General features: G+C 34.4%; 1 protein-coding gene and 1 pseudogene across 5 annotated transcripts in view; one reads left to right on the top strand and one right to left on the bottom strand.

The window, feature by feature from the left end:
- SENP7 (SUMO specific peptidase 7) overlaps nucleotides 1–20399 on the top strand; it is a 162679-nt gene that overhangs the window by 109115 nt on the left and 33165 nt on the right. For all 5 annotated transcript variants that reach the window (XM_064585083.1, XM_064585246.1, XM_064585171.1 and 2 more), the window contains 5 exons: nucleotides 8469–8587; nucleotides 12846–13030; nucleotides 14100–14439; nucleotides 15518–15675; nucleotides 18418–18564. In XM_064585083.1, the coding sequence (XP_064441153.1) occupies nucleotides 8469–8587; nucleotides 12846–13030; nucleotides 14100–14439; nucleotides 15518–15675; nucleotides 18418–18564 (949 nt within the window). The remainder of the gene's footprint in view (nucleotides 1–8468; nucleotides 8588–12845; nucleotides 13031–14099; nucleotides 14440–15517; nucleotides 15676–18417; nucleotides 18565–20399) is intronic.
- On the bottom strand, nucleotides 4598–5112 carry LOC123863343 (U1 small nuclear ribonucleoprotein C-like; annotated as a pseudogene).

Genomic DNA, 20399 nt, shown 5'->3' with positions numbered 1-20399 from the left:
CAATACATAGAGATATATCTCCTTTTACAAATATGTGCTTGCTTATGAGTGGACATTTAGGATATTTTTCATTTTTCTTTGTATAGCATTGCTACAGTAAGTTTGTGTATTTTTATAAATTCTGTGCCATTCTTTTATATTCTAACCAGAATTAAGTGTTTTCATTGAAAAAATTTTTGATAACCTGTTGGCAAAAAGAAATACAACTTTACATGAAATTGCTTTCATTTCAGTCATTTTTTATTTTTAGTGAAGATGGATTTTGTATTTTCTCTTAGTCTTCGTATGTATTGGGGTGTTCCATCTGTTATTGACTGTAAGAACTCTTATTAAAGGTATTAACTCTTTGTTATATGTGTTGCAAAAAATTTTTTCAAGTTTCCTATTTGTCAACTTCACTTTGTTTATAGTATCTTCTGTAGTATGTAAACTTAAAATTTTATTTTGTAAAATATGTTAGTTTATCCTTGGAAAGACTTCTTTGGTCCCAGGTATAGAAATAGGTTAGTTAAGTGGTGTTTTAATTTGTGATTTATATGAGATATCAGATTCAGAACAACTGTCTAGAGATTACTTTCCTAAATGAAGTTCTGATTTGTTTTTTGCCTGTCTGTAGTCTGGTATAAATGTCTTTGGGTGGTTGGGTTGCTTTCACCTTTTGGCTGTTGTGTATAATACTGTTACAGACATTGGTGTGCAAGTGTCTTTATCTCTACTTTCAGTTCTTTTGCATATCTACCCAAAAGTGGAATTTCTGGATTATACGTTAATTCTATTAGTAATTTTTTGAGGAACCACTGTACTGTTCTCTATAGCAGCCATACCATTTTGCATTGCCATTAGCAGTGCATAAGGGTCCCAGTTTCTCCACATCCTTGTTAAAACTTGTTATTTTCCTTTTTTTTTTTCCATAATAGCCATCCTAATGGGTGTGATGTGATATCTAATTGTGGTTTTGATACGGATTTCCCTAATGATTAGTGATGCTGAACATCTTTTCATGTGCTTGTTGGCCATTCATGTATCTTCTTTGGAGAAATGTCTATTCAAGTCCTTTGCCCTTTGATGAATCATGCTGTGTTTTACTTTTGAGTTTTAGGAGTTCTCTGTATATTCTGAATATTAATATCTTATCAGAAATATGATTTTCAAATATTTTCTCTGATCTTCTCTGACCATATGGTATGAAGTTAGAAATCACTAATGGAAGGAAAACTGGAAAACTCAAAAATTGGTGGAAATTAACACACTTAAAGCAACCAGTGGGTCTAAGAAGAAATCACAAGGAAATTAAAAAATGCTTAGGAATTAATGAAAATGAAAACATGGGATGCAGCAAAAGCAATGCTAAAGGAGAAATATATAGCTGTAGATGCTTACATTAAAAAAGAAGAAATATCTAAAATCATCAACCTAACTTTATAACTTAAGGAACTGGAAAAAGAAGGATAGTTTTGCCAGGTACAGGATTTCTGGTTGACAGTTTTGTCCTTCAGTACTTTGAATATGCCAACCCCATGCTTTCTGGCCACTATGGTTACTGGTGAGAAATCTCATGGAGTATCGTTGGTATGTGAAGAGTTCCTTCTTCCTTGGTACCTTCAAGATTTTCTTTGCCTTTGTTTTCTGACATTAACGTTTCTTGGTACAGGTCTCATTGAGTTTATTCTGCTTGTAGTCCCTTGGGCTTCTTGGATGTTTATATTCATGTCTTTCATCAAATTTGGAAATTTTTTTGGTGATTATTTATTTCAGTAATTTCTCTGCTCCTTTATTTTTTCTCCTTCGAGTTACCAATGTTGCATATATTGGTCCACTTGTTGGTGTCCCACAGGTCCCTTAGGCTCTGTTGACTTTCTCAAATTTTTTTGTCTCTCAGATTTGATAATTTCTATGATCATATCTTCAAGTTATCTTTCTTTATTTCTTTTCCCTTTCCCTTCCCTAAATCCAGTACTGATGATGGACTCTTTCTTTTGCCTGTTCAAATCTGTTTTTGAGTCCCTGTAATGAATTTTTAATTTAATTTAATTTTTTTTTTTTAAGTTTAAGTAATCTCTATACCCAACATGGGGCTTGAACTCACGACCCCAAAATCAAGAGTTGCATGCTCTCCCAAGTGACCCAGCCAGGTGACCCATGTGAATATTTCATTTTAGTTATTATACTTTCTAGCTCCATAATTTCCTTTTGATTTATTAATATATTTCATCTCTTGATATTTTCACTTACCCATAGATCATTTTCTTGACTTTGTCCAAGACTTTTTTTTTTTTTAGCTTTTTGAGAATCTTTAAGATAGTTGTTATAATGTCTTTGTCTATTGAGTCTGCTTTCTGGATTTTTTTCCAGGGGCATGTTCTTTTGGTTTATTTTTTTTCTCTTTGAATCATCCATGATTTCCTGTTTGTTTATATGCCTTGTGATTTTTTTGTTGTTGTTATTGTTGTTGAAAACACAGCACTTGAATCTTATAGTAAGTTTGGAAATCAGATTCTTCCCCTTCCCAAGGGTTTGCTGTTGTTTTTTCTTTCTTTCCTTTTTTTTTTAATTGTTGTTTTTAATGGTCTCTGTTCCGCACATCAGCTTGATATGTAAACATAAGGTCTTCCCAGGTCTTTCCTGAGCTTATGCCTTTCCCTAGTAATTTTTGTGACTTTTTGAATTCCCTTGTATATGTGATTATTTTCTAATACTGCAATCCTTAAATATTTGGTTCCCGGGGCACCTGGGTGGCTCAGTTGGTTCAGCGACTGCCTTCGGCTCAGGTCATGATCCTGGAGTCCCTGGATCAAGTCCCGCATTGGGCTCCCTGCTCGGCAGGGAGCCTGCTTCTGCCTCTGACCCTCCCCCCTCTCATGTGCTCTCTCTCTTTCATTCTCTCTGTCTCAAATAAATAAATAAAATCTTAAAAAAAAAAAAATTTGGTTCCCAAAAGGAGAAAATGGGAAAAATGAAGGGGGGGAGAGTAAAACAAAATAGATGCTAACCCTGTAAGTCTCCCGGAAGTCGTTTTAGCTGAATGGGAAAAATGTTGCGACATTGGTCGTGGTTGTTGCAACAATGGCTGTCTTTCTCTATGTCTGCTCATCCATGAGCAGAAACAGCCATCGGTGATCAGAATACAGATTCCCAATATTTGTGGAGAATAAGGTCCTTCTTGCTTACCTTGGTAATTGTAAGCTGTGCAAACTGTTTTAGGAACTTGGGCTTTGCTGCTTGCTTTGTTCCTAGAGGTAGGTGACTGGGTCACTGCTACTACCTTTGGAGCTCAAATTGACTGAAATTAACTGCAATTTACTGTTGAACTTTTTGACTAGTAGTTGCGACCTTGAGTAGACTCCAGAATTCCAAAATAGTTATATCAGACAGATTCTACCAGTGTGCTGTTGTCTAGGTGGCAAGATGGTAGGTACTTCCTACTCCACAATCTTCCTGTGGTCATTTGTATATGTTTTATAGTTTACTGTACAGGGATCCTTGATTTATTCTTGGTATCTGATTTTTTTAATGCTAATAAATGGTGTAAAAATTTCCATATTGTTAAATAGGTCTGAAAATGCAGTAATTACTATATAATGTGTTCTGAGAGAATGATATAGGTTAGTAATTTTATATAGTTTTTTACTTCACAATTTTTGCCTACTTTACTACCATAATGAGTTGTTTTATTAAAAATTATTATAAAAAAAGAAAAAAATTTATTATGAATGAGAGTATTGTATGTAAAGATTTCATTCATTCTTTGGCTATTTTAATTAGTACTAAATTGTTTTCCCAATTGTTTCTATCAATTTTTTTTTCTTAAGATTTTATTTATTTATTCATGACAGAGAGAGAGAGAGAGAGGCAGAGGGAGAAGCAGGCTCCCAAGGAGCAGGGAGCCTGATGTGGGACTCGATCCCAGGACTCTGGGATCATGACCTGAGCTGAAGGCAGACGCTTAACCATCTGAGCCACCCAGGTGCCCCTATCAATTTATTTTTAAAAATTAATTTTTTTGATATATTATTGATAGAACACTGTATTAGCTTTAGGTGTACAACATAACGATTTGATATATGTCTATATTGTGAAATTATTAACACAGTAAATCTAGTTAACATCCATCAGCATGCAGTTACTTTTTTTCTTGTAATGAGAACTTCTAAGGTCTACTGTCTTAGCAACATTTAAACGTACAATACGCTATTAACTATAGTCACCATGCTGCATGTACATTATACCCTAGCACTTAACTTGTCTTAAAACTAGAAACTTGTACCTTTTTACCACCTTACCCATTTGCACCCACTTCTCTCCAGCCTCCCCACCCCCTGCAACTACCAATCTGTTGACTGTATTTAAGTGTTGTTTTTTTTGAACTAAAACAGTGGACAATTTTACTTTCACATTTCACAATACAAATGAAAACTACTTTTTTTGTTGTTGTTGTTCATACGAACTCCCCTGCAAAAACTATTCTGTCTTTGATAGGAAGGGGGAGCAAGTCTTCCTTGTCATGCTGTTAGAAAACACCCAAAGTCACAGCACCATGATCTCCTGGTGAAGTAGAAAAAGTAGTATAAAATGGATGTAAAGAGGTTCCCATCTCTCCTTATCTGTCTGGTTGAGTCATTCCTGGCCAAGTGGGCACCGTCGTGGGATGGGTAGGAAGTCTTATCACTGGGGGCCCAGGCATGATTGGCATGTGGCTTCCCAGAAGTGGCCTCATTACAGGAGCAGGTCCATTGGCATCATCCAAGGAGGAGGAGGGTCCATCATTGGCTTTATGGGAGGGACCGCCTATTGGGTGTTGGCATCATACCAGGGTGAGGAGGACCCAGGAGACTGGGGAGAAGTGGGATCATTGCTCCTGCAGGAGGAGGAGCAAAGAATTGCCTAAGAGGTTTCGTGAAACATAGCAGTTGAAATGTTGAAAATGTAGCAGTTGTTTTATTGAAATATAGCAGTTGTTTTGTTGATCAGGCTCTGAGCCTGCTCTTCCATCCATTTCTGATAGTAGTCTTTCACATTCTCTTTGTGTTTCCTACCACTGTACTGTGTTTTTCTGACAGATGGAGAGTCATGGATGGGGTATGTGTTGTGCCGGTTACAATAAGACTTAGGCATATTGCTCTGCAGGCTGTTGGCCACTCCCTGGTGTTTTTTGTTTGTTTTGTTTTTGTTTTTTAAATCTCACATATAAGTCAGGTCATACAGTATTATTTTTTTCTTTCTGACTTATTTCACTTAGCATAATGCCTTCAAGGTCCATCCATGTTCTTACAAATGGCAGGATTTGTCTCTTTTTTTGTGGTTGAGTAATATTTCTGTGTGTATATTTTCTTCATTCATCTGTCAGTGGACACTTAGGTTGTTTCCATGTGTTGACTCTTGTAATAGTGTTGCACTGAACATCAAGGTGCAGATATCTTTTTGAGATAATGATTTTGTTTCCTGAGCATAAATACTCAGAAGTGGAAGAGCTGGATCATATGGCAGATCTATTTTTTATTTTTTGAGAAACCTCCATAGTATTTTTCACAGTGGCTGCACCAATTTACATTCCCATCAAGAGTGCTCAGGGGTTCCCTTTTCTCTACATTTTTACAACATGTGCTATCAGTGTTTTGTTTTGTTTTGATGATAATCATTCTGATGGGTATGATGTAATATCTCATTGTGGTTTTAATTTACATTTCCCTGACGATTAATGATGTTGCACTCCTTTCCATGTACCAGTTGGCCATTTGTATGTCTTCTTTGGAAAACTGTCCATTCAGTTCCTCTGCCCCCCCCTTTTTTTTTCTTTTTAAGTAGGCTCCAAGCCCAGCATAGAGCCCAATGTGGGGCTTGAACTCACCACCCCAAGATCAAGACCCAAGCTGAGATCAAGAGTCAGATGCTTAACCAACTGAGCTACCCAGGCACCCTCTGTCCACTTTTTAATAGAAAGTTTTCTATTGAGTTGTATGAGTTCTTTATATGTTTTGGATATTAACCCCTTATTAGAGATATGGTTTGTAAATATCTTCTCCCATTCCATGTACTGCCTTTTCATTTTGGTGATGGGTTCATTTGCTGTGCAGAAGTTTTTTAGTTTTGTTGCAGGGTTGCAGGGTTCTTGTCTCATGCAGTCGAAAATGAATCTTGGGGACACAAAAGGGTGAAGTGAAGTGAGGTGAAGGTTTATTAAGTGAAGGTGAGAATAGAAAGGAAAGAAAAAATCTCTCTAGAGGGAGAAGGGTCTGGAACCGGTTGCCCCTGAGGGCTCTTAAGGTCAGTCTTTTATAGAAAACTGACCAGGGAACTTGGTAAATTTCTTGTCAATACATGGTGGATTTCTAAGTATCATGAAAATATCCTGTCTATGTTTAGAACCAACATGGTAGATTGGTAAATATCATGAGAATATCCTGTCTCTATTTAGAACAAAGAAGTATCCCTTCTCCCTGGTTAATATCTCATCTACAACATTTCTCCAAATCTGGGATTTCTCCGAGCCTGATTATGTAGCCCCCTGCCTGTCTCTTCCTGCCTAACCTTGCCTGTTCCTTATTCAGTTTGATGTAGTCTCACTTGTTCATTGTGCTTTTGTGACCTGTGTTTTACCATCGCTAAGACTGATGTTAATGAGCTTACTACCATGTTTTCTTCTAGGTGTTATATGGCTTCAGGTCTTATGTTTTAAGTTTTTAACTCATTTTGAAATGATTTTTATGTATGGTGTAAGGCAGGGATCCAGTTTCATTCTTTTGCATGTGACTGTCTAGTTTTCCCAACACTATTAATTGAAGAGATTCTCCTTTCTCTATTGTATATTCTTGTCTCCTTTGCCATAAATTAATTGACCATATATGTGTGGATTTATTTCTGGCTCTCAATTCTGTTCCTTTGACCTAGGAGTCTTTTTATGCCATACCATACTATTTTAATTACTATAGCTTTGTAATATAGTTTGAAACCAGGAAGTGTGGCAGTTTTGTTTATCTTTTCAAAAAACTGGGTCTTACTTGTGTTGATCTTTTTTTTTAAATATATATTTTTAAAGATTTATTTTTTGAGAGAGAGTGTGCTCAAGTGGGGAAAGGAGCAGAGGGAGAGAATCTCAAGCAGATTCCGCACTGAGCATGGAGCCCAGTGTGGGGCTTGATCCCACAACCCATGAGATCATGACCTGAGCCAAAACCAAGAGTCAGATGCTTAACCAGCTGAGCCACCCAAGCACCCCATTTTGATCTTTTCTATCATTTTTCTTGTTTTTGTTATTTCTGCTCTGATCTTTGTTATTTCCTTCTTTCTGCTAACTTTGGGCTTAGTTCTTTTTCTAGTTCCGTGAGGTGTAAAGTGAGGTTGTTTATTGGAGTTTTTGTTTCTTAATGTAGGCATTTATCACTATAAATTTCGTTCTTAGAATTGTTTTTTGCAGTGTTTAGTAAGCTTTGATATGCTGTACTTAAATTTGTATTTACTTCAAGGTATTTTTTGATCTCCTTTTTGATTTCTTCTTTGACAACTTATTCAGGAGCATATTGTTTAATCTCCATATATTTGTGAATATTCTAGCTTTCTCCTGTTACTGATTTTTAGTTTAATATTATTGTGGTTAACGATAGTTGGTATGCTTTCAGTCTTACTTATTTGCTAAGACTTGTTTTTTGTAGTCTATCATTATGATTTATGATTATCATATGATTTTGAATGTTCCATATGCACTTGAAAAGAATTGTGTATTTTGGTGCTATTGGATGGCATGTTCTATAAATGCATGTTAGGTCCAGTTAGTCTAATGTACGGTTTTAGACCAATGTTTTCTTGTTGATTTTTTTTTTGTTTTTTTTGGGGGGGGGGTCTGGATAATTTATCCATTGCTCAAAGTGGGGTGCTGAAGTCCCCTACTAATATTGTATTAAGTTTTCATTTATAGTAATATTGTGCTTATCATGTCAAAACTTGTTTTTCATACAACCTTATATTTTATAAATTTAACGAGTACCTTATAATATAAATTATTCCTTCTGTAGGTAAAATTTGTTACCACACTCCAAACTTTATTTTGTACTTAATTTTTGATATGTGAACCATGACTGAAACATATTAACAATTACCTTTGGGTTATTATTTTTTGATTACATATAGATGTGCTTATCATGTACTTTTGTTCATGGAATTTTTACTTTTTAAACCTCTTTGATGTATTTAATACCTGTATCATTCTTTTGCTCATTTGCCTGTACTCAATCCTGTGGTGTCCATATCTTTTTTCCCTCCAAAGAAACAGGGAGAATTTAATGGTAGAATAGGGATGAGAACTTATTTCTCAAATGTTAGTTCAATATTCTTTATTCTGTTCAGATCATATACACTGCTATATGGGACTGTATTTGTAACCTGTAAAACTGGGTTTTATCTTGAATATAAATCAACTGGCTTCTTAATTCATTTGGATATAGGAGAGTTGAATATAATATTATTTTCTTTTGCAGGGTTTCCCAACCAAGTAAGACAGTAGATAATAATTATGCAAAGCAGGCTTCACACACTAAAGAAAAGCAAAGAGATGATGATGGCATTTCTCTTGTAGTATCTGATGCTCAACCTAAAGGTTTGTGAACCTTAGAAATTTGTTGTCTTTTGAATTTTTATCTTTTGCATTTCTAATAATTTTTAAGTTATGGTTAACTTTATTTAAACTTTCATTTAAAGGATTTGTGAAAGTAAAGGGAGGTTATTTAGCAACACAAAGAAAATTGCTAAATTTGTTATTTGTACACTACGGTATACATTTCTTGATTTATTTACTAAGTCTATAATTTAAATTTGAATATTATTTCTTTTGTTGTTGTTGGGGCTGGGTATACAGTTATACAGTTAGAATGTTAGTTTAGCTATTTATAAGTGTTGTTTCCATGGATATTTCTGGTAATTGATATTGCTGCTAACTCAGTTATTATTCTTAGCTTCCCACTGTCTATCCTCCTATGACATACATTCTTTATTCATTAGAATTTCTCTCAACTCTAGGAGGATGCCAGTACAAGCCACTATTAGCAAATTTAAAGGTAAATACATCCCAGACTTCTGAAAATTCTTTTTAGGCCTCCTTGCATGTAGGGTTAATGAATTGACTTTTCTCCTTTTTGTCTTTCTTTTAAGATTTTAAAATAATTTACAAAAATTTGCACCAAAACAATTTACTACATTAGTCAGATATGGAACTAACATCTTCAGGGGTCTCTTGGATTACTGATTGCTTGAAACTAGTTGAGATACTTTGTTTTCTGAATGATTTTATAAATTATTCACTGGAAAAGATGGTTCTTTTTTTTTTTTAAAGATTTTATTTATTTATTTGAGACAGAGAGAATGAGAGACAGAGAGCATGAGAGGGAGGAGGGTCAGAGGGAGAAGCAGACTCCCCGCCGAGCAGGGAGCCCGATGCGGGACTCAATCCCGGGACTCCAGGATCATGACCTGAGCCGAAGGCAGTCGCTCAACCAACTGAGCCACCCAGGTGCTGCCCTCACAAAAGAACTTTTTAGTATATGTAATATAGGTCTCTCCCATCTATCTTTTTTTTTTTTTTTAAGATTTTATTTATTTATTTGAGAGAGAGAGAATGAGAGACAGAGAGCATGAGAGGGAGGAGGGTCAGAGGGAGAAGCAGACTCCCTGCTGAGCAGGGAGCCCGATGCGGGACCCGATCCCGGGACTCCAGGATCATGACCTGAGCCGAAGGCAGTCGCTCAACCAACTGAGCCACCCAGGCGCTGCCCTCACAAAAGAACTTTTTAGTATATGTAATATAGGTCTCTCCCATCTATCTTTTTTTTTTTTTTTTTAAGATTTTATTTATTTATTTGAGAGAGAGAGAATGAGAGACAGAGAGCATGAGAGGGAGGAGGGTCAGAGGGAGAAGCAGACTCCCTGCCAAGCAGGGAGCCCGATGCGGGACTCGATCCCGGGACTCCAGGATCATGACCTGAGCCGAAGGCAGTCGCTTAACCGACTGAGCCACCCAGGCGCCCTGGAAAAGATGGTTCTTTAATGATACTATGCAAAAATTCTTTGTACTTCATTTGAAGCACAGCTATTTACAATTTTTAGTAGCGTTTTTTCAGAAGAGGAAAACTTAAAAAGAAACTAGACTAATAACCAGCTTCAACTCTTACTAGAGCAATCTAGAGAGAGCAGTGTAATTGTATACATAATCTTTCAATTGGTCACTAAGCACTAGCTACACATAATAAAAGACATTTATTTTCTTATGAATTGTACTTTTTCCACAAATAATTCTCATTAATTACCAAATAAAAAGTATTTTTACAAGTGGTCTCCATTCACATACTATCTAGACACCACTGTTAAACCCTCACATTCTACTGATTTCCTGGATAGAGTAGGAATAGTTGCATAGAAAGTTCTGATTTGTACCCTTCAGTATTACTTCAAAGTCACAGTGGAATTTTAGACTTAGCAGGGAAAAAAATGCTTGATAAAAGAAACACTTCATAGTTCCTTAGTACCCTTGAAGGTTCTCTTCAGAGATAAAATGTTTTTAAGAAAAGTAGCTATTGAAACTTGATTGAAACTCACTATGTTTCCATCTTACGGATAATTGTGTCCAATACCAGTTTTTGTTTTGTTTTGTTTTTTAGAGAGGGAAAGAGGTGGGGAGGCAAAGAGGGAGAGGGAGAGTCTTTTTTTACTGAATTTTTTTTTTTTTTTTGAGAGAGCAAGTAGGGGGAGAGGAAGAGAGAGAATCTTAAGCAGGCTGCATGCCCAGTGTGGAGCCTGATGTGGGGCTCAGTCTTATGACCCTGAGCCAAAATCAAGAGTTGGACACTTAACTGACTGAGCCACCCAGGCATCCCCCAATACTAGTTTTTTAACATAAGCCCATAAATTAATAGGAATTCTGAATTCAACTCCCAAGTGTACCATTCTTTTGTAGTACATTAAGTTTGTGTTGTGGAATTTACTTTTATGAAAATGATATATTGGAAATATATATATATATTTTAAAGATTTTTTTTTAAGTAATTTCTGTACCCAATGTGGGGCTCAAATTCACAACCCCGAGATCAAGAGTCGTATGCTGTACTGTGTGAGCCACCCAGGCACCCCTGTATTGGAAATATTTAATAGTCTTTTGTTTATAAGAATTTGTCACTTCTTTAATTTTATATACTAGTAAAATTTGTGCATTAAATTGTATATATTATGTAGGTAGAATCCTGTATTTATAACAGCAAGCTCTATCTAATAAATTTATTCTAGTTTTCCATGAGATAGTCTTGGCTGATGTGTGAATAGTAAATAAACTGTTTGAGGGAAAACTCCTGTATAATAGGGTTTTTCTCAAGCCCCTTTCCTTTCCTCAGTCTTTTTGCTATAGTATTTATGTTTAGAAATTGTAATTTGACATAGCACATATATGTAGAAATTGTATTTGACTACCTTTCCGGTTTACAAAGTTACCAAAAAAAAAAAAAAAAGCTATTGTGCTGTTCAAAATACTATGTTGATGATTTAGGGGAGATTTTATTTTTCTGGGGGATAGAGTAAAGAGTGTTTTCTTTGGAAATTGGAAGACCGTTGACCATCTTGGAATTTTGCCCTCAATCCTGTCCCAGTGCTTGCCTTTTAAGGAATGACAAAGAGATATTATGAATGTTAGTTATTAGGTGCCTATGAAGCAACAGTAAGGGCAAGAGTAGTTTGAAGAGAAGGTGGGTAGTATTGAAGAACTTTGAATGAATGAAGAGGTCAGGCCAGTAAGTGTTACATGAATTGTAAGTTATGAATTCAAGGAAGCTGCTTTGGGATTTTGTTTACATAAACTTTGAGTTGGTACTTATGTAGATTCAGAAAGCAATATAATTCAGGATAACCTTCAGTTAGGTAGAACCTTTTGGAAGGTATTTTTGTATGGTACATATATTTGATAACTGAAATACTAAGCATTTTTAGTAATTGACATGGGTTTCAAATAATGCTTTGTTGATTTAAAAAAGGGAACATTTCTTTATCTGTAGGGGAGTAGATTTATTGGATACTTAAAATGAGATCTTGATTTTTAAAAAGAAGAAACAAACTGAACCAAATTGATAGCTTTGTGAATGATCACATATGATAGTCTGCTGCTGAGGTAAAATATTTTGGCTCGCTTTATTTATTTATTTATTTAAAGCTTTTATTTATTTATTTGTCAGAGAAAGAGAGAAAGAGAGAACAAGCAGGGGGAGTGGCAGGCAGAGGGAGAAGCAGGCTCCCTGATGAGCAAGGAGCCGGATGCGGGACTCAATCCCAGGACATGACCTGAGCCGAAGGCAGACTCTTAACCAATTGAGCCACCCAGGCGTCCTTTGGCTCCTTTTAAAAGAGCAGTGATTAATACTCATAATTATTGTCTCTTTTCACTTAAAAAAATACATACATGTATATAACACTTAAATTTTAAAAAGATGACTAATTTCTAGAATCACAATGAATTATCAAGACATTTTAAAATGTGAATTTTCCAAATTTTATTAACACTCCCCGTTCTTTTTGTATTACAATCAAATGTAATTATAGGAAAAGGAAAAACAGTTTGATTGCATTGCTTTGGTTACTAAAGAATACTCTCTTTTTATATATTTTCTCATTTATTGTACAATGAACATTTACTTTGTGTATGCAACTTAAAATAGGGTATTTCTTTATATTCATCCATGTCAGTATGAGAATGTAACAGTGAACTTCTTTTTAGATTAGCTTTGGAAGTTGTACAGCAATTTTGATGATGTTTATTTGAGGTCTTCTAAAAGGGATTCTTTCTGTACTTTTTGGCCATATTTATGTTTCTCTTGTTTTTTAAGACCTCAGTAGTGGAAGTAGAGGTTGTGATCATCTTGAAGAAGGGAGCAGAAATAAGGATGATATATTTTCTGATTCAAAAATGGAACCTGCTCTGACTCCCAGGAAGAGAAAGAAAAGGCTTAGAAGTAATTTACCTGATTCTCATAATTCTTCTTCTGCGTTGTATGAATCAGCAGGACAGATAGTAAGTAGAGGTATTTAGATATCATATGAAATAATTTATTCTATCATAAAAATGAATTTACTGTGGCCAAATGATGTTCTTATAACTGTCTGCTTTTATCATTAGATTTCTTTCTTTTGTTTGCCTATTTTTTTGATTCTCTGTTTGATTTTTAAAAAATAACTTAAATGTTTTTTAGTAATATAGCTTTTGGAACAAATTTCAAAATTTATGAACAAGTAAAGTTAAAAATGCTCCTTCTCTGATAGCACTCCTTCCTTACTTTGGTATATATCCATTGGACTTGTTCTCTTTTATTTTCCCTTATTTTAACCAGATATTATTAATACTCTTCATATTGTCCAGTCAGTTGCTTTTTCATATGCTGTGTAAAATTATTACCAGATTTCTTTTATCAGTAGTAATTTACTTACCAACTTCTTTAAGACTCTCTACCTTGGGTTTAGGGAATCTGTTGAAAGTGAAGAATTACCATACTTCATGCACATACTACCTATTTTCAAAACTTAGTGTACAGTTAATAAAAGTAAAGAGAATTTTTTACTCCTTTAATTCACAGGCCTTTTAGGACTTTTCAGTAGCTTTGAGTTATAAATATGGTTAAGATTTAAATGGTAATAGAGATGTGAAGTCAGTGATTGATTTGATATTTTTTCAAATTGTTATCCTTTTAAGTTTTTAATTTTTTGTCTTTGTTAATAAAGTCACATGACGTCATTTGGCCTCATTACTTTTACAAAATAAAACTGTAAAAAAAAGACTTCTTCTTACTCTAAAGTTGACTTAGGTTGTGGGAAACCACCTGAACCACTTGTAAATATGGGAGTTTCCATATTGCAGCCTTTTAAAAAAATATTTGGGTATCTGATTGGACAGATCAAATTCTGTCTTTTTACTTGGGAGACCCTAGCAAGAGTAATACAGTATAATTGTGTAGTTTTCTATCCCTGTATTTATAGAAATGATACAATATTTTTACTTTTATATTCTTCTTTAGGAATTTAAACTTAAAAAAAATTCTTTAGCCAAATTTAACTAATGCTAATTTTCTGTATGCATTTATGTTCAGAAAAGACAAGAAAATGACTCAACAGCATCTGCTGAATTTAAAAAGTCAAGTGAAAACTATCATCAAGACTCAAAAGTGCTTGAGGAAATTACACCTGAACCTATAGAAAGTGATATTGCTAAACTATCCTCGCTTAGTAGTCAGGAGTTGGCTTTGAGTGCTGCTCCCAAAAGTACCTCTGACTGTTCAACCGCTGAAACTTTTGAGAGCTCTATTTCCACTGATGCTGTGGGGAATTCTACCCTGCTAGAAAAGGATGAGAATGAATTGAATGTAATAGAAAAGCCTGCTTTAAGTGAACACAGTGAGGGGAACCAGTCTTTGGTATCAGTTGAACCAAGTAAGTAACAGTAGGATAATGATGTTTTTTAATTTTCTCTGCTTTACTTAGTTGTTCTATTTCTCCTCTCAAATTTTGCTGAGGCAATAGCTGGTTATGACATCACTGTGGAATATATTAATTTTAGAAAAAGAAAACTTGGGGTTTTGGGACTTTGTTCATAAATTTTGTAATAATGATTTAGGTAAACAATAGATTACTTGAAAGCAGGGTTTTTTGGTTTTTGTTTTTAGAATTGTGAGCTGTAATTCATCCCAGTAGTTTTTTTTTTTAAAGATTTATTTATTTTAGAGAGAGAGAGCATGCTTGTACGTGTGTGTGCCCACACGTTGGGGGAGGGGCAGAGGGAGAGAATCTTAAAGCAGACTCCCCACTGAGCATGGAGGCCACTGAGGGGCTCGATACCATGACCCAAAAGATCATGACCTGAGCCAAAACCAATAGTTGGGCACTGAACCAACTGAGCCACCCAGGAGTCCCTCATCTCAGTAGTTTTTAAAAGGATTCTGGAAGGACCATTATTATTGACATTTTGGTTGATGACGCTGAAGTGTGGATTTTAAGTGCTATATATTGTCATTAATTTTGACTTAATTAATGTTCAAGTATTTGATACACTCATATGGTACAAAAAAGGTTTTAAAGGATACACAGGGAATAGTCTCCCACATCTTCTCAGGCATCCACTGCTTCCTCCTGGAGGCAACTACAATTTATTTTTTTAAATTTTAATCTTAAACTTAATTTTTTTAAGTACAATTTAGAGTGATGGCACAATACATTTTTATTATTCTAGCTAGAACTTGTTCCTAAGTTCTCATGACTGTATCCATTTTTAAATGTCTTCATCCTCCAGAAGGTAAGGTTGCAGGTAACTGATAAATAATAGCACTGATAGGGAAATATTGTATATAACTAGTATAAATCAGATAATGATAGTCCAGTTTCTAAGTTGGACAAAGTTAGATTAAATTTTCATGGGATTATTAAAAGCATATTGCATGAATTAGAAAGTTTTCTTTTTCTTTTCAATGTGTGATTATCGTGACACATTTAAAAAATAATTTTTCCTCTTTAGTTGTTGTTTCCAGTGATGAAGAAGGACCTGTTGAACATAAAAGTTCAGAAATTCTTAAATTACAACCTAAGCAAGACCATGTGATCACTAATGAAAATGAGAGTACTTCTGAATCAGCATTGTCAGAACTACCATTGATTACATGTGAATCTGTACAGGTAATTATTTCTGCTTTCTCATAATTAACAGTGAAATATACGCTATTGATTAATGACTGTTTCTTTCATCAAGCAGAATATTATTATAAAAATTACAAATGTTCCTAGTTTGAATTTTGAGATAATTTTCATATTAGTTTGAAGGAAATAATGTAATTGTCTTTATTGAAGTAAAAGAATTATTTTTATTTTTGGTCATTTATATTTTTTTCAGTCTAAATATTCTATGACTTGAATGCTTTTTTCTTTTTTTAAAAAATGATTCTCATTGGACATTTAACTACTTTATCAAAACATTTCCTAGAATTAGAAAGTTTCCGGTATTTATATGTCTGGTCTTCTAGTAGTGTAGCTACTTGGAATTATTCCTTTTCCTCACACGCAATTAAGGCAGCATGATGTAGGGAAAAGAACATGGTTTCCTGAGATTACAGACCTCTGTCATTTGGGCAAGTCACTTCTTTAAGCCTGAGTTAACTCATATGTTAAATGAGGATGGTAATACCTACCTCACAAGATTATTTTGAGTATTAAATGAAGTAACATATGAAAGCATTTAAAATAGTGTCATAAACTTAGCAGTTTGGTAAGTCCTTTGTCTTTTCCTTCTTACAGAAAATAATAAATGGAAGTGTCTCAGTTTAATGTCAGCCGGTTGTGTTTTGACATAGTACTTTAAAAAGTATAGTTCTAGGGGTGCCTGGGTGGCTCATTCGTTAAGCGTCTGCCTTCGGCTCAGGTCATGATCCCAGGTTCCTGGGATCGAGCCCCGCATCGGGCTCCCTGCTCTGCGGGAAGCCTGCTTCTCCCTCTCCCACTCCCCCTGCTTGTGTTCCCTCTCTCGCTGTGTCTCTCTCTGTCAAATAAATAAATAAAATCTTTAAAAAAAAAAAAAGTATAGTTCTAAAGTGAGGTTCAAATCATTTATTGTCAGTATTCTTATTATCAGCCTCTTATTATCCTATTATAAAGAAATGATTATTAGTAACCACCAGTGTAGAATTATGGTAAAACTATTGTTGGTTTATTTTTTAATAATGTCAGAGGCTGTTATTCTCTAAGGTGTGATGAAGAATTGGGTCAGTTCTATAAAAAAGTCTGGTGGTCTGATTATTGTTTTGCTGGTGTTTTTATTGCATTGGTGCTCTATATAGAGATCACCTTAGCATCTTAGTAACCATTTTTGCTTGATTGGGCCAGTAGCTTACTTGATGGCTTAGTTGTATTTGTAATGAAAACCATGTCATTATTGATAATGAATTCAAACTTCTCAATGAATTATAGTTTCCTTGGTAGCATATAAGTTGTTAATGCAGTATGAAATGATCATATTATAAGAAAATAACATTTTTTGTAGAACTGATGGAATATGATTACAGCCTAAGCAGAAAATAATGTGAAGACCTACTAAGATCTATAGGGCAGCATACCTTAACATCTCCACACCTTTCCTTGTTTCCAGTTTTAAATGAAGTTATGAGAAACAAGGGTTGGCCATTTTTAGGAGGCACTTAGTTTAGTCTTTGCAAAATATGAGGCCCCAATAAGAAATTCTTTTTATCCCATCTTCTGATTTTATCACTTAAAACACACACAGTTATTTGTCTGACTGATTAGAATCCCTGTAGTTGATTTGTTACTTATACTTTAAGGGATAAGAAGAATATTAGAGTGAGCAATAAAAGATGAGAATGATAAAGATTTTTTATAAAGTAGATAAATGGCATTGTGAACTGGGTTAAGAATAATGAGTACTACATATGTTTCAGATGAGGATTAATCACGTTTTCTAGAGGTAGAAGGAGAGTGAGTACACATGCATAGTTGCTCTAGTGGTAATTTATTTGGTTGTTAGTGATGTTAGGGTTAAAGAGGAATAATGTACAAAGGCTAGGCAAATGTATAGTTGAAAAAGTCATTTGAAAGCAGTTTAAAATTCAGAAGAGATGTAGGAAACAACTGCTGCTAATACTTCTTGGTAGTGTATTTTAATTTAAAAGCATGAGTTCAGTAGTGTTTGAGTGGAAGTGGTATGATTTTTGAGGTTTTAGGTAACGAGTTGGCTATTTTCAGACATAGGACATAGAGTAAAACAGATTTGATAGAGGAGATGGTTCTTAGGCACTTATATGCCTTCAAGCGCATTACCTAAGAGCATCATCTTGGTTTATGAAGCAATTTTATGTGGTTGAAATAACCCTTGACCTGGGGATAGAAACCTGGATTTGACTTAACTTTGCTTCAACTAATTTCATGACCTTCGGCAAGTCACTTAGCCAATCCAAATATCTATCGGTTTTACTTATGAAATGGAAAAAAAAACCCCAAACTACCTCACAGGGTGGTTGTGGTGATTAAAAGAGATAATGTATTTAGAAACTCATTTTAAACTAAGGTACTGTATAAATCTTAATTTATTTCTGTTGAGCTAAAAATGAATAAAACCTATTAGGGAATATTAAATTTGAAATCATGGCTTTGATGCAGAGGAAGATATATTTCTAGAGCTTAGGCCTATGTAATTAATTTAAGATTCAACTATTAAGAGTAATTTTCTCAAGGTAAATCATACGCTTTTTAAGAAAAACAAATCTAGTAACTATTTCTTCACAATAAGAACAGTATAAAATCCTTCACAAATTCATTAATAGCAATTTAAAGAAATATTTGACTTTGAAAATCATTGTCAGCATTTGTGTAATACTCAGGGTTATATGCATTTTATAATTTATTCCTTGTTAGGCTTCATCTGAATTATGTCCATATAATCCTGTCATGGAAAACATTTCCTGTATTATACCTAGTAATGAGATGGATCTACAACTGGATTTTATATTTACTTCTGTTTATATTGGTAAAATAAAAGGAGCTTCTAAAGGTTGTGTTACAGTAAGTATATTTAATTTGTTTGTGTTTTTGTTTTTTCAGTTTTGGATTAAGGACAAGGCATTTACAGATTCTTTTTTTTTAAATACAAATGACAGTAGAATTGAGATTAATTTTATATGGGACACTTTGAATATGTCATTATACCTACTTTGAGACATGTCTTTAATTAGGGGGGAATCCTAAAATCACAGGGGATATCCTAAAATTATATCTTTGATCTGACTATTCTAATGAAGATCATGTATGAAAAAAGATCACATGTAGTACTGATATTCTTTGGGCTCTTAAACTTACTTGGTGGTAAAGTCCATTTTTATTCAGGGAATAGTTGAGAGCAAAAAGAAGAGATCTTATTTTGCTGGTTTAGATTGTAAACTGAATTCTTCAAATACCTAAATTTCTTTAAAGATCTCCAGGAGTAGTTCCTAGACTGGATTTTACTCAGTTCTCTATATTTTCTTACTATTTCTGCCTGTTAAAATTCTAACCATCTTTTAAGGCTTATCTGAAATATATCCTCTTCTAGGAAACCTTTCCTGATCTCTCCTTTCTAGCCAGAAGTAACTTCTCCCTTTACTGTGTACTTATAGCACTTTGTACATCTGTTGTAAGATTTATTCTGTGGGTTTATAATTGTTTATATTTTTGCCTAAACCTCTCCATTAGCCTTTAAGCATCTTGTGGTGAAAAACCCTGCTTTTATTTGCTTTCACACCTTCCATAAATGGTTCAATCCTAAATAGGCACTTCAAATGTTAGTTGAATTGCATTGGCCATGTCAGATTATAACTCACATATTCTCCCAAAAGTTTTATTAATAACTGTGTTAGGGGTAGGGTAGGGAAAAATAAAATCGTAAGACACACTCTCTCCTTTCATGGAACTTGTAGTCTAATGGAAAAGACAGACATATAATTTACATTATGATAAAATGCAAAATGGAAATATGTACAAGAAGGGTGCATATGGGAATATATGTCTGGAGGAATCCAGGAAGACTTCACAGAGAAGACAGCATATGATTTAAGACATAAAGTAGATGTTTACTTGGTGACTCTGCAGGATTATGGCCTAATTTCATGTATAAATCCAGCAAAATCTGGAATCTACAAATAGTGGTAGCTTGTGATATAGTTAAAATTGCTTTGATTGAAAACACAAGAACAATTTTGTTTAATATTCTCTGATCAGTAGTTTTTAGATATTAATGATTTTGGTATGCCTGGGATGATTTTACAGTTTTTTTCTTTAAGGAATTTCATTCATTTTTTTATAATCTTTCCCCCCTGCCCCTCCCATTTTACTTTTTTATTTTAAATTGAGTTTAATCATTTTTTTTCTGTTGAGTTGTTTGTAATGGTAAAAAATTGGATAATATAAATATATGATAATTTAGTAGGGGAGGAATATCCAACATAAACATTCAGCAATGGGTTTTCATTAGTTAATATATTAATTGTGTATTATAGTTAGGTGGACTTGTTATGGGCAAAAAAATAAGACCAAACAAAAAAGTATAATGAGTAAAGAAACTATTTTATTTTAAGAAACAATTTAAAGAATATCTGTAATCTTACTTATCCAGAAACATTTGACATTAATTCTACAGTGTATATCATTCCATATTTTTCATATTAGATGCACATATATGTTTAAATCAAAAGTATATGACATAGGGGCGCCTGGGTGGCTCAGTCGTTAAGCGTCTGCCTTCGGCTCAGGTCATGATCTCAGGGTCCTGGGATCGAGCCCCGCGTCGGGCTCCCTGCTCCGCGGGAAGCCTGCTTCTCCCTCTCCCACTCCCCCTGCTTGTGTTCCCTCTCTCACTGCCTCTC

This window comes from Mirounga angustirostris, unplaced genomic scaffold, assembly GCF_029215605.1.
Source record: "Mirounga angustirostris isolate CCGP_5_RB_7025 unplaced genomic scaffold, mMirAng1.0.hap1 SCAF_1, whole genome shotgun sequence".
In the NCBI taxonomy this organism is placed as follows: domain Eukaryota; kingdom Metazoa; phylum Chordata; class Mammalia; order Carnivora; family Phocidae; genus Mirounga; species Mirounga angustirostris.
Note: the sequence above shows the minus strand (reverse complement) of the source record. Positions and strands in the feature narration are given on the sequence as shown.